The sequence below is a fragment of the Lampris incognitus genome, chromosome 14 (assembly GCF_029633865.1).
Source record: "Lampris incognitus isolate fLamInc1 chromosome 14, fLamInc1.hap2, whole genome shotgun sequence".
Lineage (NCBI taxonomy): Eukaryota > Metazoa > Chordata > Actinopteri > Lampriformes > Lampridae > Lampris > Lampris incognitus.
The window spans coordinates 27,898,807-27,915,366 of record NC_079224.1 but is presented as its reverse complement, the minus strand read 5'-3'; the positions used below and the strand labels follow the sequence as shown (position 1 = coordinate 27,915,366).

General features: G+C 41.1%; 1 protein-coding gene across 1 annotated transcript in view; it reads right to left on the bottom strand.

Annotated features, from left to right (window-relative positions):
* cntnap3 (contactin associated protein family member 3) overlaps positions 1-16,560 on the bottom strand; it is a 193,542-nt gene that overhangs the window by 37,509 nt on the left and 139,473 nt on the right. The window contains exons 15-17 of the mRNA XM_056293671.1: positions 11,102-11,229; positions 7,904-8,074; positions 2,991-3,209 (exon numbers count right to left, since the gene is read on the bottom strand). Coding sequence (XP_056149646.1) covers positions 2,991-3,209; positions 7,904-8,074; positions 11,102-11,229 — 518 coding nt within the window. The remainder of the gene's footprint in view (positions 1-2,990; positions 3,210-7,903; positions 8,075-11,101; positions 11,230-16,560) is intronic.

Genomic DNA, 16,560 nt, shown 5'->3' with positions numbered 1-16,560 from the left:
CAATAAAATGGTTTATCTATCCACATATTGAAATATTTTGCCTCATGACTCAATGGCAGGAAGAATCAGGGCTCATACAGTGCACACACTGTATCTTGAATGTTGAATATAGTACTTTGTTGCCACATCAATTTTTCAATTCTTTTATGATTATGTCTTAGCGGACTCAAAGAGTCATTGTCTTAGATAGAGCAGGTCATCTGGTAACTGGAGGGTTGCGAGTTCGATCCTCGGCTCCTCCTTGAAAAAATGTCGAGGTGTCCCTGAGCAAGACACCTAACCTCTAACTGCTCCCAATGAGCTGGCTGTTATCGTGCATGGTTGAGACCACCATCTGTGTGTGTGTGTGTGTGTGTGTGTGTGTGTGTGTGTGTGTGTGTGAGTGCGTGCGTGCGCACGTGTGTGGGTGGCTGAATGTGAGGCATTAATTGATTGCAAAGCACTTTGAGTGTCTGTTGCAGCTAAAAAGGCGCTATATAAAATGCAGTCCATTTACATAAGATACAAGACCAAACATAAATCACGAGTTATATAAGAAAACTTGCCTCCATACCAGTCAAGCACAGAATGGCGGAATGCGTACACAAAAAGGTCAAATGAAAAGACAGTGTAGACATATAGATTACACTGCAGTGTACACAAACATGTCATGCATATTGGTTCAGCATTCATCAGCAATCATGTACATATGTACACAGACGGGTGACAAATTAAAGGAAAAACCTGAATGCTTAACCCCTACAGTGAGGGGGGTCTGGGGTCTCTGTTATGCTGTTGGGGGGCATTTTCACCTTTATCCTATGATGAAACATTTCTATCCTTATGGGAGTGGTCTCTTCCAGGATGGCAATGCCCCCATCCACAGGGCACGAGGGGTCACTGAATGGTTTGATGTGTATGAACTGAAGGTAAATCATGTGCTGTGGCCTTCACAGCCACCACATCTCAACCCAGTTGAACACCTATGGGAGATTTTGGACCGACGTGTTAAACAGCGCTCTCCACCACCATCATCAAAACACCAAAGGAGGGAATATCTTTTGGAAGAATGGTGTCCATCCGTCCAGTAGAGTTCAGAGACTTGTAGAATCTATGACAAGTTTGTCATATTTGTAATTTTGCAAATTTGTAATTTGTGATATTGGGATATACAAATAAAATTGACTTGACTTGACAAGGAACACTGAAGCTGTTCTGGAGGCTCCTGGTGGACCAACACCTTACTAACACACTTTATGTTGGCTTTTCCTTTCATTTGTCACCCGTCTGTATGTGTGTACACTTACAAATACTGATAGCTATTTGTTTAAATCTCCATGTCAGTGCAGATACATTAGTAACCTCTGCAAAGTGCTCCCAATGCACACAGGCGCTGCAATCTTACGAGAACTGAGAAACTGAGACAGACACAAGTGAGCTTTGCAATGACAGCTTAGACATGATCAGATTCTATCACTCAGCGAGGCTTAGAGTGGGTCACCTCCGCCGGCTTCACTGTCTGATACAAGGACACCTGAATGAAAAACACATCAGTCGAGGGACAGTTTAGCTGTTGAAGGGGGCAAACCTGCAACTTCATTTTGTCTGTTAACTACTAGACCATCTTGTCAACCAACTCACCCCCTCCCCCTCAAAACAATTTTGCAAGTATAGAGTAGAAACCCACAAATGATGTCTCATTGCTTTATAATAAGTCAAAATACTGAAGTCAAGCACTATTGTACAAACATCTGCCGTCAAACCAGATTTCTTCAAAACATCAACGTCCTCATCTACAGTCGAACAATTATGTTTGAATGCAGATGAGGATGCATAATTATGTTATCACATTAATACAGAATGAAACTTGGGGCATCTGGGTAGCATAGCGGTCTATTCCATTGCCTACCAACACGGGGCTCACCGGTTCAAATCCCTGTGCTACCTCCGGCTTGGTCAGGTGCCCCTACAGACAAAATTGGCCATGTCTGCGGGTGGGAAGCCGGATGTGGATATGTGTCCTTGTCGCTGCACTAGCGCCTCCTCTGGGTGCCTGTTCGGGGGGGGATAGCATGATCCTCCCACGCACTACGTCCCCCTGGCGAAACTCCTCACTGTCAGGTGAAAAGAAGCGGCTGGCGACTCCACATGGAGAAGGCATGTTGTAGTCTGCAGCCCTCCCCGGATGGGCAGAGGGGGTGGAGCAGCGACTGGGACAGCTTGAAAGAGTTGGGTAATTGGCCGGGTACAATTGGGGAGAAAAAGGGGGGGGGGGTTCCAGAATGCATAATTGTGCCAGATCGATTCTAATCAATTCTGATATAAGCTTGAGGTAAACAAACAAAAGGATGGCTCTGTCCTTAAAAGAATGTGAGGCTCATGGCCATTTCTTCTGAACTATTAAGAGAAAATTACTAGCTCAACACATTCAGCCAATAAATATTCACCTGTTTTCCTTCTGCTGCCTCTGTCCAATTTCATCACTGTTTGTTAGTGATTTTCTCTCCGAGATGTGTGTTTACTGATGTGAAGTGACGTCCATAATATTTACAGAATGATAAAGCCTGTTCATAATGGCTGAATTATCTAGTTGGAATTTTCTTGCAGTGTGAAAATGAAAGTCCAAACAGAGAATTATAAAAGTCAATGGACTTGACGTAGCGGAAATTAACTGATAATTTACTTGGGACTCTAGTACTGAAGTTTGTAAAAAGTCACAGATTCCTGTGCAGTCACATTAGAGTTAAATTAAAAATGCACATTAAGCAATAAAGATAAACAAATGAAACCACAAATAATGACTTTAGAGTTGGTTCAGACTTATCTTAAGATAGTTAAAATAATTCCTTACTGAACCGTATGTAAGCTGATAACACTGCATGTACATAAACCTCTGTGCACTAAATGGATCTACATATGCACATTCTGACACACACACACACACACACACACACACACACACACACACACACACACACACACACACACACACACACACACACACACACTACCTATAAATAACTGGCTGTTGAGCTGTAGGTGGATGTGTCCGTCGGTGGGGGCCTCCCGGGTGGAGGGAGGGAGGTTGTCGACATGTAGCATTGCCTCCTTGACGTTCCGCTCCGCTAGCACGCGGTGCCACCTGTCATCGTTGAGCGGGGCGCCGGCCTCCACATGCACCTCAAACGGCCCGTCCCCCACGTCGAAGGAGAAGAGGACCTCAGTAGAGGCTGGGGGGGGGGGGGATATGGACAGGATGACGATGATCATGATGATGATTTATTTCGAACATGTAAATAAGCAGGATACCAGGATACAACATACAGATAACCCATTGCCAGTAATCTGAAGTGATCAACAAATCTACACATCAAACTCAGCGAACCGATCCTCGTATGCATCAGATTATTTGTTACATGTTGGAAAAGGAGTAGGAGGAAGTATACATTTATTTTTTTCCTACCCCTTCTCATCTACTCTTAAGTTAATTCAGCTACTATACATTTCAAACTCAATTCCCACTGTACTGTATAGTTCAAATTCAATGCAAGTTGTGCTGCACAATGCAAACTCGACTAGTGTGAACAAGAGAAAAAAACACGTCAAAAACACAAGAGAGAAAGAATAAAAAAGAAAAACACATCCTAATATCATGTACCAAGAATAAACAGATCTCAATGCTATGTACAACCCAAATATCCACTCGGTGTCAGAAAAAAAAATGTAATTAGGAATGTTTGGAGATGAGTAAAACTTTAACAGTTAATACAGCTCTTCGTCATCCCTATATCTCGATAATTAGTCCTTTGTACTTCTTCTTGAACTGCGTAATGTGCATTTAACCCATCCTGGCTGTGTAGCTAGGAGCAGTGGGCAGCCGCCGTGCAGCACCCGGGGACCAACTCCAGTTCGTCTTGCCATGCCTCGGTCAGGGGCACAGACAGCAGTATTGACCCTAACATGCATGTCCTTGTGACTTTGTGATGGTGGGGGAAACCGGAGCTCGCAGAGGAAACCCACCGCAGACACAGGGAGAACCTACAAACTCCACACTGAGGACGATCTGGGATGACCCCAAGGTTGGACAACCCCAGGGATCGAACCCAGGACCTTCTTGCTGTGAGGCGACAGCGCTAACCACAACAAATATAATAAATATATATATTGTATAATATATAAATTATATATAATATAAATAGAGCTATCAATTATATATATTATATATAATATATAAATCATATATACATAATTTATACAAATAGAGCTATCAAACAAATGTATGATGGATAAAATTATTATTGCAAATAAATGTGTCACATGTTGAGCAGGTGATGTTATACCTGCAGGGTATGTTAAATGTTGTACCACCTCACAGCCTAATAATAACAGTCTGATTAAAAATCATACACTGACACATTGAGATAACTGTCCCCTAAATCGAAATACTGTGACATTTTACTGTCTGAAGTTCAGCTTTAAATCTCTCGCCACCATCGCAGACTCAGATTGACAAGCTGTCATAACTGTCATCACTCTGATTTCGCCTCCATGTAGGCTATGGACTTCCTGTTGGTGGTCTGGGGCTGGCTGGTGGAAAACATGGGGGATAATTCTCTCTATACTGAGATTTTTGACTTTTATTTCATGAAGAAAGATGCTGAGCAGTCATGTTACAGGCAATGCTAATGAGGACGTCCCCAACGCCATGTCTTGACATGAAATATTGATTACCCAAGTTGTCATGAAACTAAAAAATCTTTGTAGAAGTTCTCACTTTTTGTCTCTATTGGTGTCTGTTCCCACCCGAGAGGACCATAAGTTTCTCAAGGATTTCAGGCTACAGAAATATCATCTAAGAGCAGTTTCTCAGCCCGGTAACTCCAGTGCAGTGGTTCTCAACTCATGCCCTGGAGACCGCGAGTGCAGCTGGTTTCCTATTCTGCCAGCAGTTCAAACAATGTCTTCAGTGAGTTTTTAGACCTGACACAATGGATGAATGTAATTATCTACATGGCAGAGCAGAAAACCAGCAGTATCGAGGGTTGGGATCCCAAGGTGCAGAGATGAAATCCAATACTTTAGGGCATAATGAATTACACCAAATCATTTTTGAATAATTTTCATTACAAAACTGCATTTAAGATTTACAGAAAGAAAAAAAAACAAAACAGAAAAATTCATAGAAAAATAGAACAACTTTGGAAAGAGTCTTGATGCATGCACAATAATTCAGGTAAGAAAATCCCAGAAAGTTGAATCAGTTCATCAGGACACAACGTTTAGTGGGGGAAACTGGTCCACTTCAAGGATCAGGTCCCACGGCACAAATAGAGCAATATAGTATATGCTGTTAAGTGCCAGGAAGATTGCTATGACTTACTCATTGGAAAAACCAAACAGATGCTGGTGAAGATGATGGCACAACACAGGAGAGCTAACACATCAGGCCAGGACTAGTCTACACCCATCTACAGGCCAGTGGCCACTCTTTCAAGGATGAGGATGTGCACATCCTTGATTGGGAGGAACACTGGTTTGAACAGGGAGTGAGAGGCCATGTGAAGAGGGAACGACCATCCCTGAACGGGGGACGGAGGGGGGGGGGGACTACGACTACATCTGTCGCCATTTTACAATGCTGTGATTGTAACTATGCCCCAATGCTCTGTGAATAGTACACATGGCCACTGAAACTCTAGTTAATGATGACGGCAATTTGCATATGAAACTGATCACTGGTTTCGGTGGTTTCAGTTGTGATGCAACTGTGCTGGTTTCAGCCGTTATGCCACTGTATTGTTTATAAGGGTGGGGATACCTGCAGTCAGTTTAGACTGAAGAGGTTACTTAGATGAGTGAAGAAACATTTCCCTCAATAAACGTGTCCAGATGAACTGATTCAACTTTATGGGAACTTTGGAAAGATCTTCACTGTTATTGCAAGAATAAGCATTGCAAGCAATTTCATTTTTGACTGAGCATGGCTCACTCTAATTAAAGGTAATTATGTGCACAGCGAGAACTGTGATTGATGTGTTTGTTTGTTAGGAATTGCGTGTTTAAGAACATTTTGTGAACCTCTATTACACTGGAGGCACTGATGATTATGCTGACATTCATCCATAATCAAACAGTTTGACATAATTTTGTCCCCACCGGGAGGAAAGCTATGACATCTCCGATACAAGAAAGCATATCCACCTATACTACAACCTAACCTACATCCCCTCATCCTTCATACAGGATGGTGGAAGGAGAAAGATGTCACCGCGGGAGTTAGAGAGGCCGATGAAACAAGATCCCAGAATACTACACTAACTTCATTTGGAAAGATTGTCAGGCCCTAACAAAACCATTTCAGAGCTATATGAGCCTGTTGTCATAACAACAACAGTATTCTGCACTATGCTGCAGTCTGACTGGCTGCAACCACCACAACACCAATTATTTCCCTGAGGAGGGCAAGGTATCTGTGTTGGTGCAACAGCATCCCCGGTAAAAAGTCTGTGTGTGTGTGTGTGTGTGTGTGTGTGTGTGTGTGTGTGTGTGTGTGTGTGTGTGTGTGTGTGTGTGTATGTGTGTGTGTGCAACATTCTCTTCATATCCTACTACTAACGGCCTTATAAAAACAAAGGAAGAAATTACAAAAGAAGTACAAACAAAATGGGGGGAACTGAGTTAAAAGGGGTTCTTAGAGACAAAGCATGGGGCTGCTGTTTGAAAGCATCTTAAAAGGCATTTTAAATAGCACACACCTATAGGTGCCTGTAAATGTGTATCATAAAATATGCCCTCCTGGGTGTTATGCTTACGGGGTATTCTAAATAATCACAAATGCTGTTTTTTTTTAAACCTTTATTTACCCAGGGTAGTATGCTTTTTCAGCAGCACCCTGCATATTCACAACTGGGAACTCCTCAGTACTACCACAGTTTTTACTGGTGGCCACTGAGCAGCTCTACTGGAGCAGTTGGTTGGTTGGGGGTTAAGTGCCTTGCTCAAGGGCACATCAGCCATGGGTATTGAGGGAGAGGAAAGCACCATTCATTAACTCACCCCACCCACATTTTCCTGCTGGTCTGGGGATCAAACCGGTGACCTTCTAGTCACAAGCCAGCATCTCTAACCTGTGGCTCTAAGCCTCATAATGAGCCACATTACTATGGTACCCACAAAACCCCACTGGGTAATAAGACCATTTAACACATAGCAGGGGAATACATTAACGCTGGCCAAGAGAAAGCAGAGATCTCTCCTTGGAAGACTAAACAGAAACGTAAATGAAGAAAACAGAGCGGCGCTTTATGTTGTTCTTCCAAAATCAAAACCGTCAAGCAGAGCTGAATAAACCACCCTGGTCAGTGCAGGCGTTCACATCAACATTCCCTTTAAAGGGGAGACTGCCTCTGCCTTAAGCAACAACTCCTCAGACAAACCTGCAGCCAGGGCTTTAAAGGTCACTGGCTGATGTCATCAACAAGAAGAATAAATGTTAAATGCCACTATCAAGTGTGTGTGTGTGTGTGTGTGTGTGTGTGTGAGAAAGAGTATATATAAAAGAAAGAAATAGTGAGATTAAGAAACAAAGAATAAGAGAGAGAGAGAGAGAGAGCGAGGGAAAGGCTATATCTATTGTCTTTAAGAGAAGTATAAATCCAGTGCAGATAAATCCAACCAAGACAACATCTTTAAAACCAGGTATTACTTTCAGCTAAGTTAAATCCAAATAAAATCTTTAAAACCAGGTTTTTGGAAGACGTTTTTATGACCAGGTTTTGATTTCAGCTGGGCTCAATCTGGAGGAAGTACTTAAATCCAGGTTTTACTTGCAGCTGAGTTCAATGCAAATAAAATCCTTGAAACCAGATTTTACTAAGAACTGAGTTCAATGCAAATAATATCTTTGAAACCAGGTTTTACTTACAGCTGAGTTCAATCCGGATGAAGTCTTTGATGCCCAGGTTTTCCAGGAAGACCCCAGAGGAGGCTGTGGTTTTAAAAAGGAAGGAGATATCTGCGCTCAGCTCTCCGTGGAAGGTGGGGAAGTGCAGGTACGACGTCTCCTTGTCAAAAAATGCCGCATTCCAAAAGTTCTCTGGGGAGCAAAGTGAAAACTCATTTAATTAGTCTTTTGATGAAACTTGTCAAACAAATGAGCCAACTGTTCAGCTAATTAGCAAACAACAAAGACATTATTTTTTTTGTCATGTATTTCCATTTATGTAGATTTATCATGACAAGCTATTATTTATTATTCCATTATCTTAGGTACTGTACATAAAAAAGATTTTGCTTTGCTACAAAGTTAAATTAGAAGAAAGTATCAGAGTCAAAACACGACAGATCAAAACACTATTAGCAACAGTTTTGCAAATGGTAATGACTATAGCTACCAGTTGTGGTGGAAATCTGTGGTATTCTCTAATGCAGCGGTCGGGAACCTATGGCTCGCGAGCCATATATGGCTCTTCCGGTGACGGCATATGGCTCCCAGACAATTTTGAGTTGAAAATTATTTTTTTTTCAAAAAAATCAGTTTGGAACTGATTTTAAAATACTTGTGATATTTCTTAATAATACTGTGTCATTTTAAAGTAAACAGAAATTAGTTTTGAAGATAAATTTCACGGGTCACGGGTCACCCGTGGGTCGGGTCGGGAACCAATGGCTCGCGAGCATGTCCGGGTCATTGTAAAGGTGAAGAAATCAATTTTATCAGATAGCCAACTAGTTTATCCGCTTCAACCCTTGTAACGGAAAAGATGGCGAAAAGAAAAAAAGACGATGATTACCGTGCATTCCAGGCTGCGTGCACAGAGGAATTTGCATTTGTGGAGAGAGCAGGATCTGCGGTATGTCTAATATGCAATGATAAAATTGCATCGATGAAACGGTCAAATATAAAGCGGCACTTTGATACGCACCATGCTTCATTTGCATCGAAATATCCAGCGGGGGACAGCAGGAAAAGGGCATGCGAGGAGCTACAGCGGAGAGTGCAGACGAGTCAGCAGCAACTACGTGTGTGGACCAAGCAAGGTGACGGGAATTCCGCTAGCTTTGCGGGGGCTTTGGCAATAGTAAGGAATGGAAAGTCATTCACAGATGGCGAGTATGCCAAAACATTCATGCTTGATGTGGCCAATGAACTGTTTGATGACTTCCCAAATAAAGACAAGATAATCAAACGAATAAAAGACATGCCCCTGTCAGCAAGAACTGTGCACGATCGTAGCATCATGATGGCAAATCAAGTCGAGGAAACACAAATTAAGGACATAAACGCCGGGACATACTTTTCTCGCGCGTTAGATGAGTCAACAGACGTTAGCCATCTATCTCAGTGCAGTATCATTGCCAGGTATGCTGCAGGTGACACACTGCGTGAGGAAAGCTTGGCTGTTTTGCCAATGAAAGGGACAACAAGAGGAGAGGATTTATTCATGTCTTTCATGGAGTTTGCTAAAGAAAAAAAACTACCGATGGATAAACTTATTTCTGTCTGTACTGATGGTGCACCCTGTGTGTTGGGGAAGAACAAAGGATTTGTAGCGCTTCTCCGTGAACATGAAAAGAGAGCCATCCTAAGTTTTCATTGCATCCTGCACCAGGAGGCGCTTTGCGCTCAGACGTGTGGCCAGGTGCTTGGCGAGGTGATGTCTCTGGTCATTCGAGTGGTCAACTTTATTGTTGCCCGAGCTTTAAATGATCGCCAGTTTAAAGCTCTGTTAGAAGAAGTTGGGAATCATTATCCCGGTCTGCTTTTACACAGCAACGTGCGTTGGTTGTCAAGGGGGAAGGTGCTCAGCCGTTTTGCAGCTTGCCTGAGTGAAATCCGGACTTTTCTTGAAATGAAAGGCGTCAAGCATCCTGAGCTAGACAACACTGACTGGCTCCTGCAGTTTCACTATCTCGTGGACATAACTGGCCATCTGAACCAGCTCAATGTGAAAATGCAAGGTATTGGAAATACAATCTCATCCCTTCAACAAGCAGTGTTTTCATTTGAAAGCAAGCTGGAAGTCTTTCTCAGGGACATTGAAACAGGTCGTCTTCTGCACTTTGAAAGACTGCAACAATTTAGAGATGCATGCTTAGCAAGTGACTCCACTCAACATCTGGATCTCCAGCAGCTAGCTGGCTTTACGTCCAATCTCCTGCAGTCATTCAAAGCACGTTTTGGAGAATTTCGTGCGCGCACTGGTCTTTTCAAGTTCATCACTCATCCACATGAGTGTGCAGTGGACAAAATCGACCTGACATGCATCCCCGGGGTCTCTATCGGAGACTTTGAGCTGGAAGTTGCTGACCTGAAGGCATCAGACATGTGGATGAGTAAGTTCAAGTCACTTAATGGAGAGTTGGAAAGTCTTGCGCGACAGCGAGCAGAGCTGGCGAGGGAACACAAGTGGACAGAAATTAAAAATCTTCAACCTGAAGACCAGCTGATTCTTAAAACTTGGAACGAGCTTCCTGTGACATACCACACAATGCAGCGTGTGAGTATTGCCGTATTGACCATGTTTGGCTCTACATATGCATGTGAACAGTCTTTCTCGCATATGAGGAACATTAAGACCAACCTACGCTCACGTTTAACTGATGGAAGCCTCAACGCCTGCATGAAGCTCAACCTCACCACGTATGAACCAGACTACAAGGCCATCAGCAAAACCATGCAGCACCAGAAGTCGCATTAAAAGTAAGACATATTTAATTTATTATACGTTAAAAATACTATATGGCTCTCAATGAAATATATTTAGAAATATTTGGCTTTTATGGCTCTCCCAGTCAAAAAGGTTCCCGACCCCTGCTCTAATGGTTGCTCTTGGCAGGTTGAATGAAAACCTCAAAGATCAAAGTCTGATTTCATTTTCAACCACTTGAAAATACTACACTTTAAAAATTACTCAGTCAGAAATATCTTAATCAAAAGTAGTTGCTTCACCAAAACAAATGTTTTCTGATAAGGCACATTTACCACCAGGACACTCAATGAAATAACGTCATCCCCATCTGACTGGAGGCAGTTGGACAGCAGTGTCACAGAGCCGGGGAGAGATGACACACAACCTTCACATCATCTCAGTGCAGAAGGCAACCAGGCGACAGGACTTACTGTCTCCATGACAACGGAGTGGTCCAACTCTGTAGGCGGCCTCTGACCCGGGCCTCTGGATGTCCCCCAGTACCAGAGACCAGACGGGGAGGGCCTCTTTATGCATCAGCAGGCCAGAGTCATTAGCCCTGGAGGAGGGAGGGGGGAGAAAAAACAGAAGAAGAAGAGGAAGAAAAATAATACATTAACATAACAAAAACAGATGGAGCAGACATAAAGACAATATAGGTACAATCACGTCATTTCTCACTTTTAACATGAGAGGGCTGAATTGAACTACACATACTTGGATAAATATTACAATATCTTAAAATCGCCACCAAACTGATGTAAAAATTGCACACCCAAGGAGTTCTTTTTAATATGCTTCTTTATTTATAAAGATTGACATGTTTTGAGTAGGGTCTTTATCAAAGTCAAATATTACAATATATCTCAAAGCTATTTTCAGAGATTTTTAGGTTTAAGAAACAGTCTATTGTGCCATACTGATGCAACTTAAACCAATGCAACATAACGTTTGGGGTGAGATTTTTTTTGAAAAAAAAAGTGTGTGTATATACTATATATATACATATACATATATATATATATACACTACCGTTCAAAAGTTTGGGATCACCCAAACAATTTCGTGTTTTCCATGAAAAGTCACACTTATTCACCACCATATGTTGTGAAATGAATAGAAAATAGAGTCAAGACATTGACAAGGTTAGAAATAATGATTTGTATTTGAAATAAGATTTTTTTTACATCAAACTTTGCTTTCGTCAAAGAATCCTCCATTTGCAGCAATTACAGCATTGCAGACCTTTGGCATTCTAGCTGTTAATTTGTTGAGGTAATCTGGAGAAATTGCACCCCACGCTTCCAGAAGCAGCTCCCACAAGTTGGATTGGTTGGATGGGCCCTTCTTTGAGCAGATTGAGTTTCTGGAGCATCACATTTGTGGGGTCAATTAAACGCTCAAAATGGCCAGAAAAAGAGAACTTTCATCTGAAACTCGACAGTCTATTCTTGTTCTTAGAAATGAAGGCTATTCCATGCGAGAAATTGCTAAGAAATTGAAGATTTCCTACACCGGTGTGTACTACTCCCTTCAGAGGACAGCACAAACAGGCTCTAACAGGTACTATTTAATGAAGATGCCAGTTGGGGACCTGTGAGGCCTCTGTTTCTCAAACTAGAGACTCTAATGTACTTATCTTCTTGCTCAGTTGTGCAACGCGGCCTCCCACTTCTTTTTCTACTCTGGTTAGAGCCTGTTTGTGCTGTCCTCTGAAGGGAGTAGTACACACCGGTGTAGGAAATCTTCAATTTCTTAGCAATTTCTCGCATGGAATAGCCTTCATTTCTAAGAACAAGAATAGACTGTCGAGTTTCAGATGAAAGTTCTCTTTTTCTGGCCATTTTGAGCGTTTAATTGACCCCACAAATGTGATGCTCCAGAAACTCAATCTGCTCAAAGAAGTGCCCATCCAACCAATCCAACTTGTGGGAGCTGCTTCTGGAAGCGTGGGGTGCAATTTCTCCAGATTACCTCAACAAATTAACAGCTAGAATGCCAAAGGTCTGCAATGCTGTAATTGCTGCAAATGGAGGATTCTTTGACGAAAGCAAAGTTTGATGTAAAAAAAATCTTATTTCAAATACAAATCATTATTTCTAACCTTGTCAATGTCTTGACTCTATTTTCTATTCATTTCACAACATATGGTGGTGAATAAGTGTGACTTTTCATGGAAAACACAAAATTGTTTGGGTGATCCCAAACTTTTGAACGGTAGTGTATATATATATACTTCGCTCCTCGTTTGTTGAGCACTCAACACCATTGACGGTTTCGGAAAAAACTGCTAGATAAATATATAGGGAGAGATAGAGAGAGAGAGAGCATTTTTCCCCTCCAGAAACCATCAATGGTGTAGATAAGAGTGCTCAACAAATGAGAAGCAGAATATTAAGACAGATGTAGGAAAAAAAACATTGATAAATTTCAGTACAAGCTTGTTTCGTGTGTCACGTACTCATCAGCTGCCGCCAATGTGGTTAAACAACAAAGAAAAACAAAGTCAATAAATATTACGTTGCCCTGCGTCATGCCCCTAATTTCGGTGGACAGCAACCAATGAGAGGATAGAAAACATCTGAAATATTACAATCAATGGGGTAGGTAGTTACGATACACAGCAATCAATAATCACTATTTTTTTAATGCAGCCTCAATATCTGAGTGACCCAACCCATCCATTTACCCTATGTTCAGATTTATATTCTTTTGAAAAAATCCACCAGTCAGGCTTGTCTCTGGGGATAGTTCGGTGTAAGAATACATCCAGGACTGTAGCCTGGAGTCATGTGGAGCACTTTGTGAACGTGATGAAATATTGGGGAGCTCCAGCCAGTAAAAACAGAATCAGCACCAAGCAAACCGGCAGATGACAAGATGGAGGGAGGAGGTGTTTGTCTGTGGAAATAGCAGCACAATTGGTGACAACATTCCGTGTAGATTTGTTTTTTTCCTATTTTACGAGAAACCTGGGACTTCAGGATGGCAGGTTCTGCCTCAGCTGCCTTAGTTTATATGGTTGCACTAAGCCATCAGTATAAGAAAGAAAGAATTTAAAACAAACTGTCCCTGATTTACTTAAATTAAGAAATATATTATTTTGAACCAAGTGATCAGTTCATAGTAACTGAATACAAAACAATCCACCCATCACATTTGATCACAACCTGTGTTTTGGTGTGTGGAGGAAAACTCAGCCTTCACTACAGATCTATTCGTGGTTAAATGAGTTGTATTGTATTCATCAGGAATCAGGAATCAGGAAAATTTATTTTTCATTTCATTTCATGCACTTGCATACATGAAATGAAATGAAATATTGTTTCCCCAGCCCACAGCAGTGCAACACAATGACAAAAACGCATCCAAACTACAAGAACATATATATCCAAACTACAAAAAAAAAACAAACAAAAAAAAAACAACAATAAAACACATATATCCAACATATACTTAAAAAAAAAGTTTTCATGTCAGAACTGCCGGTCTGCATAGGCTAGCAGTTAGCTTAGCCTGCCCTGCTTCCATGTCCTGTCAGATCGCCCTCAGTGTTTCCTCTTCGGGCGCAGCTCCGGGCAGGGCTGTGGTCCTTGGGCCCACCGGATGCAGTAGACCAGGCTCCCCCAGTCGATCCAACATAAGCTCTCCCAGCCAAACACCCTTGACACACCTTCCCACGCTCCACGTGACGACACCAAAAACACAGTCAACGCCAGGTGAGGCCGCCGCCAGACCCCCATCGTGTTATCAGAACTGCCGGTCTGCATGTGCTAGCAGTTAGCTTAGCCTGCCCCACTTCTGTGTCCTGTCAGACCGCCCTCGGTGCTTCCTCTTCTGGTGCAATTCCAGGCAGGGCCGTGGTCCCTGGGCAAACCAAGCTCTCCCAGCCATCAAACAAAGACAACTTAGGCGCAGAAGTGGACAAAGACACTGCATACACACACGTGTATGGAGAAGGAACAGGCACATACGACAAGCCATATTGAATTTACTCTGCTGACATGGTCCCAACAGATAATTTCAAAATAGCTCCACATCCTTGTCTTTGAGGACAACCAATTCTAGGCCCAGCATGCCACCAGTCTGGTATGCCAGTCTGTCTGACACTGGTTTGTTCCTAACCACTCAGTAATGAGAGGCATCCATAACAAGAACTGTATGCTGTGGTCTCAAATTTCAAATTGATGGATGCTGGTCACGATGAATTAAATATAAGATCACTTAAAACAATGTCTCCCTTCTATACACAAACCATGAAATACGACATCTTCTTGTTTTTTTTCCCAGACTCGTATTGTACCTGATAAACTAAAATGAGCTGAAGCGCCACCACTGAATAAGGTAATGACCCATCCATGTTTTCAAAACGCAAAACAAATTCCAGAGTGCTTGAAAAAAATTGTGCACAACAGACTTACTTTTTTCTACAGCAAACAATGAGATATGATCATTAGTATGGCTTTAGGGAAGATCACGCCACATCCTTGGAATTTGTTCAGTAACTAGATAATAGAACCAGAGCTCTTGACAATTACGAATTCACAATCGGAGTGTTCATTGATTTGTCAAAAGCTTTTGACAGTAATGATCATTACTGGACAAATTATAGAATGATGGCATTCACGGTATAAAAACTGCAGTGGTTCAAAAGTTATCTATCAGATAGAAAAAAAAACTTGTTACATAGAACGGTGTGATGTTCCACAAGGTTCCATACTTGGGCCATAATTATCTGTGATTTATATGAATGACATGCATTTAGTGTCTGAAAAGGTGTGTTTTATATTATTTGCTGTCAACGCCAACATATATTTTATCAGATACTGAGGAGAAAAAAGTTAATATCCTAAATGAATGATGCCTTAGATAAAGTTGACCTTTTTTAAAAAAAAGCAAGTTATCCCTAAAAGTGTGTGTGTGTGTGGGGGGGCTTTTGTATGATTTTAAGCCTAGAAATAAAAGCATAATAAATTCTGGCAACTCTGTTTTTATAGCATATAGTGCCCTGGAAAATGCAAAGATTCTTGATGTAAAAATAGATGACCAACTTAATTGGAAAGGATTATTTCATTTGTGGCTATAACATGGAGAAAAAAATGTAATGAAAAGAATGATGCGTCTTTTCTAATAAGACCTTGAGACTATATTACATTTTATATCCCTTTGTTTCTTATGGCAATATTTTCTGGGCCTGTACATATGAAACCAATCTCAAAACTATTTTTTCCTACAAAAATGATTTGTAAGGATGGTCATAAACTGATAGGTTCTCTTATTCTGCACCATTATTTCAAACCTTGGAATTTATAATATTCATAAATTCCAAAAATGTTTATTCATTTACACATTCCTCAATAATTCACTACTACACTCTTAACTTTTTCACACAAATTCACAATTACATTCTTACAACCCTAGATCATTTACTCAATTGCATATATATATATTAGTTTAAAACAAGACTTGCCCAGTTTTCTATTAAAAAAAAAAAGAGGACTAGCATTATGGAATAAACCTAACACTGAACTCCACGTATCCCTCTCTCCAATGTTATAATATTTGAAATTGTTCTTATTTTTTTAAAAAAGTCGAAATCAGATGAATCAATTATGCTTTTCCATGATGACTTATTTTTGTTTCTTTTTAATCATTATTTTCTTATTTTCTCTTCTATTCTTCACTTGTTTTCTTCTATTTGTTAGTATTCTGTTTTGTTTAGTTTTAATTGTCACTTGTAATAATATAATTTTCTTTCTTATGATTTGGCTATATTTGACAAAAGTGGTAATATTACAAGCCCAATGTAAATTTTTTTTAACCACTTGTGCATATTGGATGAGTTTTCTTTGATGCTTGTCTTTCCTACTGTTATTTCTTTATATTTGCA